The 12,659-nt window shown below is 43.2% G+C and overlaps 1 protein-coding gene across 1 annotated transcript in view; it reads left to right on the plus strand.

The window, feature by feature from the left end:
- Nucleotides 1–12,319, plus strand: part of heatr5a (HEAT repeat containing 5a) — a 28,097-nt gene extending 15,778 nt beyond the window's left edge. The window contains exons 28-39 of the mRNA XM_074661720.1: nucleotides 3–14; nucleotides 927–1,054; nucleotides 1,139–1,286; nucleotides 1,360–1,533; nucleotides 2,294–2,395; nucleotides 2,487–2,570; nucleotides 3,237–3,422; nucleotides 3,555–3,700; nucleotides 4,767–4,874; nucleotides 5,769–5,871; nucleotides 9,951–10,104; nucleotides 10,206–12,319. Coding sequence (XP_074517821.1) covers nucleotides 3–14; nucleotides 927–1,054; nucleotides 1,139–1,286; nucleotides 1,360–1,533; nucleotides 2,294–2,395; nucleotides 2,487–2,570; nucleotides 3,237–3,422; nucleotides 3,555–3,700; nucleotides 4,767–4,874; nucleotides 5,769–5,871; nucleotides 9,951–10,104; nucleotides 10,206–10,353 — 1,493 coding nt within the window. The 3' untranslated portion in view covers nucleotides 10,354–12,319. The remainder of the gene's footprint in view (nucleotides 1–2; nucleotides 15–926; nucleotides 1,055–1,138; nucleotides 1,287–1,359; nucleotides 1,534–2,293; nucleotides 2,396–2,486; nucleotides 2,571–3,236; nucleotides 3,423–3,554; nucleotides 3,701–4,766; nucleotides 4,875–5,768; nucleotides 5,872–9,950; nucleotides 10,105–10,205) is intronic.
- Nucleotides 12,320–12,659: the final 340 nt, after the last annotated feature.

The raw sequence follows: 12,659 nt of genomic DNA on the forward strand, positions 1-12,659 counted from the left end.
GCACCTCATACTGGGTCAGAACCAGCAGCCTCTTAGTCTCATACTGGGTCAGAACCAGCAGCCTCTTAGTCTCATACTGGGTCAGAACCAGCAGCCTCTTAATCTCATACTGGGTCAGAACCAGCAGCCTCTTAGTCTCATACTGGGTCAGAACCAGCAGCCTCTTAGTCTCATACTGGGTCAGAACCAGCAGCCTCTTAATCTCATACTGGGTCAGAACCAGCAGCCTCTTAGTCTCATACTGGGTCAGAACCAGCAGCCTCTTAATCTCATACTGGGTCAGAACCAGCAGCCTCTTAGTCTCATACTGGGTCAGACACAGCAGACAGCATTCTCTTAGTCTCATACTGGGTCAGAACCAGCAGACAGCAGCCTCTTAGTCTCATACTGGGTCAGAACCAGCAGCCTTTTAGTCTCATACTGGGTCAGACACAGCAGACAGCAGCCTCTTAGTCTCATATTGGGTCAGAACCAGCAGCCTCTTAGTCTCATACTGGGTCAGAACCAGCAGACAGCAGCTTTTTAGTCTCATACTGGGTCAGAACCAGCAGACAGCAGCTTTTTAGTCTCATACTGGGTCAGAACCAGCAGCCTCTTAGTCTCATACTGGGTCAGAACCAGCAGCCTCTTAGTCTCATACTTGGTCAGAACCAGCAGACAGCAGCCTCTTAGTCTCATACTGGGTCAGACACAGCAGACAGCAGTCTTTTAGTCTCATACTGGGTCAGAACCAGCAGACAGCAGTCTTTTAGTCTCATACTGGGTCAGAACCAGCAGCATCTTAGTCTCATACTGGGTCAGAACCAGCAGCCTCTTAGTCTCATACCGGGTCAGAACCAGCAGACAGCAGCTTCAGTATTCATCCAGTGAAATCGTGTGTTTTCTGTATTGAGTTTGGTTGTGTCGGTCCCGTGTTCCTCCGTCAGGGATCAGCGTGGAGTTCCTCTGTTCGCCGCACTCTGACGACCAGATGGAGAACATCACTTCCTGTCTGCGAGCTCTGCAGGCGCTGCTGGACGTGTCCTGGCCGCGAGCTAAGATCGGAAACGACCAGGTGAGACTCAGCTGGACCTGAATCCAGACCAGGGCTCAGACCAGATCCCAGACTAGACTCTAGTCTCTCTCTGTGTGTCTGCAGGCTCTGAGCGTGGAGCTGCTCAGCGTCCTCCACCGGCTGATGGTGACCAGAGAGTCGGCGTCCGTTCAGCTCGCCGTGTTGGAGTTACTGCGTCAGATCGTGACGGCGGCTCAGGAGCTGGTCAGGGAGAAACGCCACAGCGCCGAAGGTGAACACGCTCTCACCGTTAGACCCTCTTCCGTAAACTCAAACTGTTTATTAAAACCTTTATCGTCCCTCAGTGGACGACGGCGCCGCGGAGAAGGAGACGCTGCCGGAGTTCGGCGAGGGACGGGACACCGGCGGCTTGATCCCCGGGCGCTCGCTGGTGTTCGGAGCGCTGGAGCTGTGCCTCTGTGTTCTGGTCCGGAAACTTCCACAGCTCAGCCCAAAACTGGCCGGAACCAGTCCTACTGGTAGGAGGAGGAGGAGGAGGAGAGAGGAGGAGGGAGGAGGAGAGAGGAGGAGAGAGGAGGAGGAGGAGGAGGGAGGAGGAGGAGGAGGAGGAGGAGAGGAGGAGAGGAAGAGGAGAGAGGAGGAGTGAGGAGGAGGAGGAGGAGAGAGGAGGAGGAGGAGGAAGAAGAGGAAGAAGAGAGGAGAGGAGGAGGAGGAGAGGAGGAGTTAGATGAGGAAGAGGGAGGAGGAAGAGGAGGAAGAGGAGGAGGAGGAGAGGAGGAGTTAGATGAGGAAGAGGGAGGAGGAGGAGGAGGAGGAGGAGGAAGAGAAGGAGGAGGAGGAGAGGAGGAGGAAGAGGAAGAAGAGAGGAGAGGAGGAGGAGGAGAGGAGGAGTTAGATGAGGAAGAGGGAGGAGGATTAGAGGAAGAGGAGGAAGAGGAGGAGGAGGAGAGGAGGAGTTAGATGAGGAAGAGGGAGGAGGATTAGAGGAAGAGGAGGAGGAGGAGAGGAGGAAGAAGAAGAAGAGGAAGAAGAGAGGAGAGGAGGAGGAGGAGAGGAGGAGTTAGATGAGGAAGAGGGAGGAGGATTAGAGGAAGAGGAGGAGGAGTTAGATGAGGGAGGAGGAGGAAGAGGATGAGGAGAGGAGAGGAGGAGGAGGAAGTCCTTTATGATGAAGAGTTATTAACATTTATTATTATTAATGTGTGTGTGTGTGTGTGTGTGCGTGTGTGCGTGCGTGTGTGCGTGCGTGTGTGCGTGCGCGTGTGTGTGTGTGTTCAGGTGCTGGTGGTTCAGTGTGGAGTTTGACTGACAGCGACTGTCAGCTGGTGGCGTCCGCTCTGAGTGTTCTCTCTGAGCTGCCGTCTGTCTGCTCCCCCGAAGGTGAGCACAACAACACACACCTTCACATGCTAACATGCTAACACTATTGTTAGCATCAGTTTCCTGATGAACCCGGCTGTTCCTCCTGCAGGCAGCGTGTCCATCCTCCCCACCGTCCTCTACCTGCTGCTGGGAGTCCTCAGAGAGCTGCTGCAGCAGCCCAGCACACACACAGGTAACACACACATACACACACACACACACACACACAGGTACCACACACACACACACACAGGTAACACACACAGGTCACACACACACACACACACACACACACACAGGTAACACACACACACACACACACACAGGTAACACACACACACACACACACACAGGTAACACACACAGGTCACACACACACACACACACACACACACACACACGAACACACACACACAGACACAGGTAACACACACACACACACACACACACACACACACACACACACAGGTAACACACACACACACACACACACACACACACACAGGTAACACACACACACACACACAGGTAACACACACAGGTCACACACACACACACACACACACACACACACACACACACACACACACACAGGTAACACACACACACACACACACACACACACACAGGTAACACACACACACACACACACACACACACACACACACACACAAACACACACACACACACACACTGGTAACACACACACACACACACAAACACACACACTGGTAACACACGTCAAGGTTTTGTAATACGTTCATATCTTGTTTTCTGAAGAGAGGACCGGATCGGGTCGATTGACCGTAACATTCTGTTTTATCGACACGTCAGCACGTCTTTTCTTTCTTTCTCCCAGGTGCCCCGGCGGTGGCGGCGGCGGGCTCAGTGGGCGGAGCCGGTCTGGGCGCGGTGATCCAGGCGGCTCTTCAGGCGCTGAAGTCCGTGGTGACGTCTCCGATGAGCCGGCAGGAGAAGAGTCGAGGAGCCTGGAAGCTGCTGCTGAGATCAGCTCTGAACACCCTGCTGGGCCTCTGGGACGCCGGTACGCTGCATCTACTTTATCTACTTTACTTGTCTTCACACGTCCAGCCAGCGGGACGCCACACAGACTGACTCAGTGTTAGTCCGATAGAAACTGAATAGAGCCTTCTGATTGGTGGTTCTGTGTCTTCAGGAGACGGCGTTGTGGACCAGGTCAGCCTGCTCACAGCTCTGACCGTCTTCCTGCTGTCTGCTGGTCCGGACGTCTGCACCGTGGAGCCGCTGCACACGCTCTGTCTGCAGCGCTTCACCGCCAGCATGGACGCCAAAGACCCGCTGGTCAGTACCAGAGAGAGACAGAGACAGAGACAGAGACAGAGATAGAGACAGAGACAGAGACAGAGGAGACAGAGAGACAGAGGAGACAAAGACAGAAGAGACAGAGGAGACAGAGACAGAGGAGACAGAGACAGAGACAGAGACAGAAGAGACAGAGGAGACAGAGACAGAGGAGACAGAGACAGAGACAGAGACAGAAGAGACAGAGGAGACAGAGACAGAGGAGACAGAGACAGAGACAGAGACAGAAGAGACAGAGGAGACAGACACAAAGGAGACAGAGGAGACAGAGACAGAGGAGACAGACACAAAGGAGACAGAGGAGACAGAGACAGAGGAGACAAAGACAGAAGAGACAGATGAGACAGACACAGAGGAGACGGAGACAGAGGAGACGGAGACAGAGACAGAGGAGACGGAGACAGAGACAGAGGAGACGGAGACAGAGGAGACAGAGACAGAGACGGAGACAGAGACAAAGGAGACGGGGACAGAGGAGACAGGGTAGTGTAGACAGTCATGAGATGATGCAAACCAGAGGTTTTGATATCCTCCTGTATCTCCGGGGTTCCTGATTTATTCACATTCTGGTCAAACTTTATTTTCCCTTCAGGTCCTTCTAAACCTTTTCCTGAAGGTGACTGGTTTAGTGAATGGAGTCTGGTGTCTTTGAAGAGAGCGATATAACGATATATGTTCTCCGTCATATCGGGGTCTGACGGCGAGGTGAAGCGGTGGAAATATTCTAACTATATCGTACACTTAAACTGATAGTGATGCTCCCGTCCACAGACGCTTCACCTCGCCGTCCACAGACGCTTCACCTCGCCGTCGCCGTTATCGCTCTCTTTAAAGCCACCAGACTCCATTCGCAAAAACACTAATTTAACCTCCCAGAGCAGGTTGAGGAAACACACAACCCCACTTCTCTCAGTAGATCCAAACTAATTATTATTATTATTATTATTATTATTAATAATAATAATAATAATAATAATAATGATAATGATAATAATAATAATAATAATAATGATGATAATAATTAAAGCTGGTCTCTCTGCTGCAGGTTGTGAGTCGATGTTATCAGCTGCTGACGTCGGTGTTTCAGGCTCAGCCCGCCGTGGCCGTGCCGTACATCCAGGCGCTCGGACCGCCGCTGGTTGGATTCCTCCAGGTACCGATAGAAGAGTCTGCTGTCGTCTGTCTGGTCATGTTTCATCGTGAGGACAGATATCACAGAAAGATGTGAACCTCTTGTGGGAAAAGATAAAGATCTTTATTTAGTTTGTCTTCAGTTCAGTCTGGAGGAAAGACGTGACTTATTGTCTAATCAATATAAACGATATTAAAGGGATGATGAGCGGCGTTAACGTGTTGATCAGATGATGTCATCGTGACTGTGTGATGATGCGTTAACGTGTTGATCAGATGATGTCATCGTGACTGTGTGACGATACGTTAACATGTTGATCAGATGATGTCATCGTGACTGTGTGACGATGCGTTAACATGTTGATCAGATGATGTCATCGTGACTGTGTGACGATACGTTAACATGTTGATCAGATGATGTCATCGTGACTGTGTGACGATGCGTTAACGTGTTGATCAGATGATGTCATCGTGACTGTGTGACGATACGTTAACGTGTTGATCAGATGATGTCATCGTGACTGTGTGACGATGCGTTAACGTGTTGATCAGATGATGTCATCGTGACTGTGTGACGATACGTTAACGTGTTGATCAGATGATGTCATCGTGACTGTGTGACGATACGTTAACGTGTTGATCAGATGATGTCATCGTGACTGTGTGACGATACGTTAACGTGTTGATCAGATGATGTCATCGTGACTGTGTGACGATACGTTAACGTGTTGATCAGATGATGTCATCGTGACTGTGTGACGATGCGTTAACGTGTTGATCAGATGATGTCATCGTGACTGTGTGACGATGCGTTAACGTGTTGATCAGATGATGTCATCGTGACTGTGTGACGATGCGTTAACGTGTTGATCAGATGATGTCATCGTGACTGTGTGATGATGCGATTCCTCCTCAGAAGGTGGAGAGGAGTCGTCCTCAGAGTCCGGAGGAGCTGCTGGGAGTTCTGGAGGGAGTCCGGGCCATGGAGGCTCTGGTCCAGGCTGCAGACCAGACCCAGCGTGAGTCCACTACGTTAACCCTCTAGTCCACCACTAACTCTAGTCTAGTTTCAGATGATACCAGACCAGCATCTTCACTCTCGCTTTAAACCTGAGACGCTACAGACCTCCGCAAAATCCATCACATTAAAGGTCACCTATTCTGCAAAATGCACTTTTCCATGTCTTTTAAACATCAATATCCGTCCCCAGTGTATAAATAAAACTAAATATAGAAAAACTAAATTAAATATAGAAAACTAAATATATAAAAACTAAAAATAAATATATAAAACTAAATACATAAAAACTAAAAATAAACATCTGAAAAATAAAATAAAATATAGAAAACTAAATATAGAAAAATTAAAACCAAACATAAAAGCTAAAATAAATATGTAAAAACTAAAATTAAATGTAGAAAAATAAATATAGAAAAATTAAAAATAAATATAAAAAAATAAAAATAAATATATAAAAAATAAATATATAAAAACTAAAATTAAATATAAAAAACTAAATATATAAAAATTTTAATTAATATATGTATATAAATATTAAGTAAATACAAAACAATCCTTTCTAAAAAACTGAAATTAAAATCAAATCAAAAGAAATTACATTCAACGCTATTCTAACCGTATATTCTAACCGTATATTCCAACCATATATTCTAACCGTATATTCCAACCGTTTATTCTAACCGTATATTCTAACCGTATATTCCAACCGTATATTCTAACCGTATATTCTAACCATATATTCTAACCGTATATTCCAACCGTTTATTCTAACCGTATATTCTAACCGTATATTCTAACCGTATATTCCAACCGTATATTCCAACCGTATATTCTAACCCGTATATTCTAACCGTATATTCTAACCGTATATTCCAACCGTATATTCCAACCGTATATTCTAACCGTATATTCTAACCGTATATTCTAACCGTTTATTCTAACTGTTTATTCCAACCGTATATTCCAACCGTATATTCTAACCGTATATTCCAACCGTATATTCTAACCCGTATATTCTAACCGTATATTCTAACCGTATATTCCAACCGTATATTCCAACCGTATATTCTAACCGTATATTCTAACCGTATATTCTAACCGTTTATTCTAACTGTTTATTCTAACCGTATATTCCAACCGTATATTCTAACCGTATATTCCAACCGTATATTCTAACCGTTTATTCTGTTTATTCCAACCGTATATTCTAACCGTATATTCTAACCGTTTATTCTAACCGTATATTCTAACCGTATATTCTAACCGTTTATTCTAACCGTTTATTCTAACCGTTTATTCTAACTGTTTATTCCAACCGTATATTCTAACCGTTTATTCTAACCGTATATTCTAACCGTATATTCTAACCGTATATTCTAACCGTTTATTCTAACCGTATATTCCAACCGTATATTCTAACCGTATATTCTAACCGTTTATTCTAACTGTTTATTCCAACCGTATATTCTAACCGTATATTCTAACCGTTTATTCTAACCGTTTATTCTAACTGTTTATTCCAACCGTATATTCTAACCGTTTATTCTAACCGTATATTCTAACCGTATATTCTAACTGTTTATTCCAACCGTATATTCCAACCGTATATTCCAACCGTATATTCTAACCGTATATTCTAACCGTATATTCTAACCGTATATTCTAACCGTATATTCTAACCGTTTATTCCAACCGTATATTCTAACCGTTTATTCCAACCGTATATTCTAACCGTTTATTCTAACTGTATATTCCAACCGTATATTCTAACCGTATATTCTAACCGTTTATTCTAACCGTTTATTCCAACCATATATTCTAACCGTATATTCCAACCGTTTATTCTAACCGTATATTCTAACCGTATATTCCAACCGTTTATTCTAACCGTATATTCTAACCGTATATTCCAACCGTATATTCTAACCGTATATTCTAACCGTCTATTCTAACCGTTTATTCCAACCGTATATTCTAACCGTTTATTCTAACTGTATATTCCAACCGTATATTCTAACCGTATATTCCAACCGTATATTCTAACCGTCTATTCTAACCGTTTATTCCAACCGTATATTCTAACCGTTTATTCTAACTGTATATTCCAACCGTATATTCTAACCGTATATTCTAACCGTCTATTCTAACCGTTTATTCCAACCGTATATTCTAACCGTTTATTCTAACTGTATATTCCAACCGTATATTCTAACCGTATATTCCAACCGTATATTCTAACCGTCTATTCTAACCGTTTATTCCAACCGTATATTCTAACCGTTTATTCTAACTGTATATTCCAACCGTATATTCTAACCGTATATTCTAACCGTCTATTCTAACCGTTTATTCCAACCGTATATTCTAACCGTATATTCCAACCGTATATTCTAACCGTATATTCTAACCGTCTATTCTAACCGTTTATTCCAACCGTATATTCTAACCGTTTATTCTAACTGTATATTCCAACCGTATATTCTAACCGTATATTCTAACCGTATATTCTAACCGTTTATTCTAACCGTATATTCCAACCGTATATTCTAACCGTATATTCTAACCGTTTATTCTAACTGTTTATTCCAACCGTATATTCTAACCGTATATTCTAACCGTTTATTCTAACCGTTTATTCTAACTGTTTATTCCAACCGTATATTCTAACCGTTTATTCTAACCGTATATTCTAACCGTATATTCTAACCGTTTATTCTAACCGTATATTCTAACCGTTTATTCTAACTGTTTATTCCAACCGTATATTCCAACCGTATATTCTAACCGTATATTCTAACCGTATATTCTAACCGTATATTCTAACCGTATATTCTAACCGTATATTCTAACCGTTTATTCTAACCGTTTATTCTAACCGTTTATTCCAACCGTATATTCTAACCGTTTATTCCAACCGTATATTCTAACCGTTTATTCTAACTGTATATTCCAACCGTATATTCTAACCGTATATTCTAACCGTTTATTCTAACCGTCTATTCTAACCGTTTATTCTAACCGTTTATTCCAACCATATATTCTAACCGTATATTCCAACCGTTTATTCTAACCGTATATTCTAACCGTATATTCCAACCGTTTATTCTAACCGTATATTCTAACCGTATATTCCAACCGTATATTCTAACCGTATATTCTAACCGTCTATTCTAACCGTTTATTCCAACCGTATATTCTAACCGTTTATTCTAACTGTATATTCCAACCGTATATTCCAACCGTATATTCTAACCGTCTATTCTAACCGTTTATTCCAACCGTATATTCTAACCGTTTATTCTAACTGTATATTCCAACCGTATATTCTAACCGTTTATTCTAACTGTATATTCCAACCGTATATTCTAACCGTTTATTCTAACTGTATATTCTAACCGTCTATTCTAACCGTTTATTCCAACCGTATATTCTAACCGTTTATTCTAACTGTATATTCCAACCGTATATTCTAACCGTATATTCTAACCGTCTATTCTAACCGTTTATTCCAACCGTATATTCTAACCGTTTATTCTAACTGTATATTCCAACCGTATATTCTAACCGTATATTCTAACCGTCTATTCTAACCGTTTATTCCAACCGTATATTCTAACCGTTTATTCTAACTGTATATTCCAACCGTATATTCTAACCGTATATTCTAACCGTTTATTCTAACCGTCTATTCTAACCGTTTATTCTAACCGTTTATTCTAACCGTATATTCTAACCGTTTATTCTAACCGTTTATTCTAACCGTATATTCTAACCGTATCGTGCTAACGCTGGTTTTAGTGATGTAACATCAGACGTGTATATATAATAATAAAGTGATTCTGATGAAAGGTCATTATCTGGTTACTGCGTGATTCCTTCAAAGACCGTCGGAAATTAGAAAATCCGATGATAATTAGTGTTTTTCCAGTTCCTGTCTGTGATGAATGTTGTAATTCTGGTGATTCTTCTCTCAGCCGTCCAGCGGGTCGTGGAGTTCAGGGTTTTAAAGCGTGATGTCATTTCCTGTCACTACAACACAGAAAAGTACAGACAGACGTGATGTTTTGTGACCTTCAGGTCCTCAGCTGGTTGCCGTCTTGTTGCCGCTCCTCATCTCCTTCCTCCTGGATGAAAATGCTCTGGGCTCGGCGCCCGCCGCATCCCGCTCGCTCCACGAGGCGGCGCTCAAAGACCTGATGCGCCTCGGCCCGCAGCACTCCGCCGTCTTCAGGTAACGGACGGAATTAACACTTAAAACACGTCCTTATCGTGTTTATAATAATTTATTATCTATAATAATAATCTGTATTTAATAACCGTGTCTTTCCTAAGGTCTCTCATTGCGTCGTCTCCTCACCTGAAGTCTCGTCTGGAAGCCGCCGTCAAAGGAAACCAGGAGAGTCTGAATGCTAAAGCTAGCGGCGCCAACCTCGCCGCCAAGTCCTCCCCCAGTATCACGCTCAAAACCAACTTCCTGTGAGGCGACTCGCCGCGCCGCCGCCGCCAGGAAGGAAGGAGGTTCGATTTATCCTCACAGATTATTGTCACAAACGCACCGTGCTGTGTTCACTGTCCCCTCGGGACAAACGGTACTCTGAGAACCGGTAACGTGAAAAATGAAATTCAACGCGCCGCCATGTTGGAAGAACGACATCATCTGTGTGGACCGTTGACATGGCGGCGCGTTCCTCTGATGATTCACGCTGCATGTCACTAAATCACACGCCATCACTGTTATTGATCACCTGATTACCCGCCAGGTGTTCTGTGTGGAGGATGTGGCGTCTAGTGAAGTCTGACACATTTTATTCAGTTTAATAAATAACATCATTTCGATATATAACCTGGTGTTATGAAAGGCCGCCAGATGGCGGCGTGACAACATATCAAAACATCAAATCCTCGATCGCCGGGTTCTCTAGTGATTCTGTCAATGAAAGGCAGGCTTTTATTTTGAAATAATACTCATCTCTATGTACGTTAAGTATAAAAACAATCTGAAGACGGCAGCAGAATAAGCTTCTCTTCCTGTAACACTAACAATAAAGGGAGGTCAGGGGTCAAAGGTCAAAGGTCTTCCTTCATGTTGCATTCACACCAAGAGCAAAGCGAATTTTCGCCTCGGTTTACTCACGCGAGTTGGAGCGCCGGTGAGGTGCCGTAGAGGAGGAGGAGGAGCTTGTCTCCATGGATACCAACAACTTCTCAACAAGTCCCAGATATGTCAGAAAACCAAACGCCGTCGTGGTGTCTGGGTTCATACCGTCTTCCGGCGGCGAGTATGACTATCTAGCAGCCCCACGTCTACTGCGGTATGAACCCAAAATAAACTGATTTCGTATCAATAAACGGATCAAAATGATGCAGAAATAACGACATAATGATGCTGATTAGTAAAAGTCTGAATTCATGCTTTGTTAGGTCTGTTACCATGACGACAAGCAGACAACTTTTAAAGCGCTTGTTTTCTGAATGGAGTCTGGTGCGATCCAACATCGCGACACGACATCAACTTCGCCCGGCACGAATTTGCCTCCATTCGCCTCTCTGCGTTGACTTTGTGTGTAATTATGAAAAGTTGTCTTCGCTCTCGGTGTGAACGCGCCGTCAGACTCTCGGATGAATGAATGAATGTCAATAACAGAAGAGCTCTTTTTTATTTTTTTAGTAAAAATGTTGATCTGACAAATCCCATAAAAACAACCTGAAGACTCTTGATTGTTCTGAATCGTATGTACGGTGGCCTCGAAGGGACAATAATTAGTCGACAGCACTTTAGCTCAACGACGTCACGACGTTTTATCATAGAGAAGAATGTACGTCTGTTATTGTGAATGTAAAACATGAATTAAAACATCTCTAACAATAAAACACTAAAGATTCACCTGCAATAAGTTTATTAACCAACAACCGACTGCTCTGTGAACCGTACAGGTGTGATCTGACCCTACAGGTGTGATCTGACTGTACAGGTGTGATCTGACCCTACAGGTGTGATCTGACTGTATAGGTGTGATCTGACCCTACAGGTGTGATCTGACCCTACAGGTGTGATCTGACCCTACAGGTGTGATCTGACTGTACAGGTGTGAACTGACCCTACAGGTGTGATCTGACTGTACAGGTGTGATCTGACCCTACAGGTGTGATCTGACCCTACAGGTGTGATCTGACTGTACAGGTGTGAACTGACCCTACAGGTGTGATCTGACCCTACAGGTGTGATCTGACTGTATAGGTGTGATCTGACCCTACAGGTGTGATCTGACCCTACAGGTGTGATCTGACTGTACAGGTGTGAACTGACCCTACAGGTGTGATCTGACTGTACAGGTGTGATCTGACCCTATTGGTGTGATCTGACTGTACAGGTGTGAACTGACTGAATGAGTTAACATGTTGGTTTCTAACAGCAGCGAGTTAATAAAACATGTTTTTTCTTCTAATTCAGTTTCCAGTTTTCTTTATTTGACTGATGATGATGATGATGATGTGTATGTATATACATATATATATGTACATATATATATGTACATATATATATGTACATATGTACATATATATATGTACATATATATATATATATAGAGAGAGAGAGAATATATGTATAAAGAGAAATATATATATATATGATATGATATATATATGATAAAACTTGAATACTTTAATAAGATATATATATATAGATAGATAGATAGATATAGATCTATATTTATATCTATATCCATAAGAGTTGTGTTGTTTTTCCAGTGTTGTTGTTGGTTGTGAAACTCTTATTGTGAAACT

The sequence above is a fragment of the Sebastes fasciatus genome, chromosome 15 (assembly GCF_043250625.1).
Source record: "Sebastes fasciatus isolate fSebFas1 chromosome 15, fSebFas1.pri, whole genome shotgun sequence".
Taxonomy (NCBI): Eukaryota; Metazoa; Chordata; class Actinopteri; order Perciformes; family Sebastidae; genus Sebastes; species Sebastes fasciatus.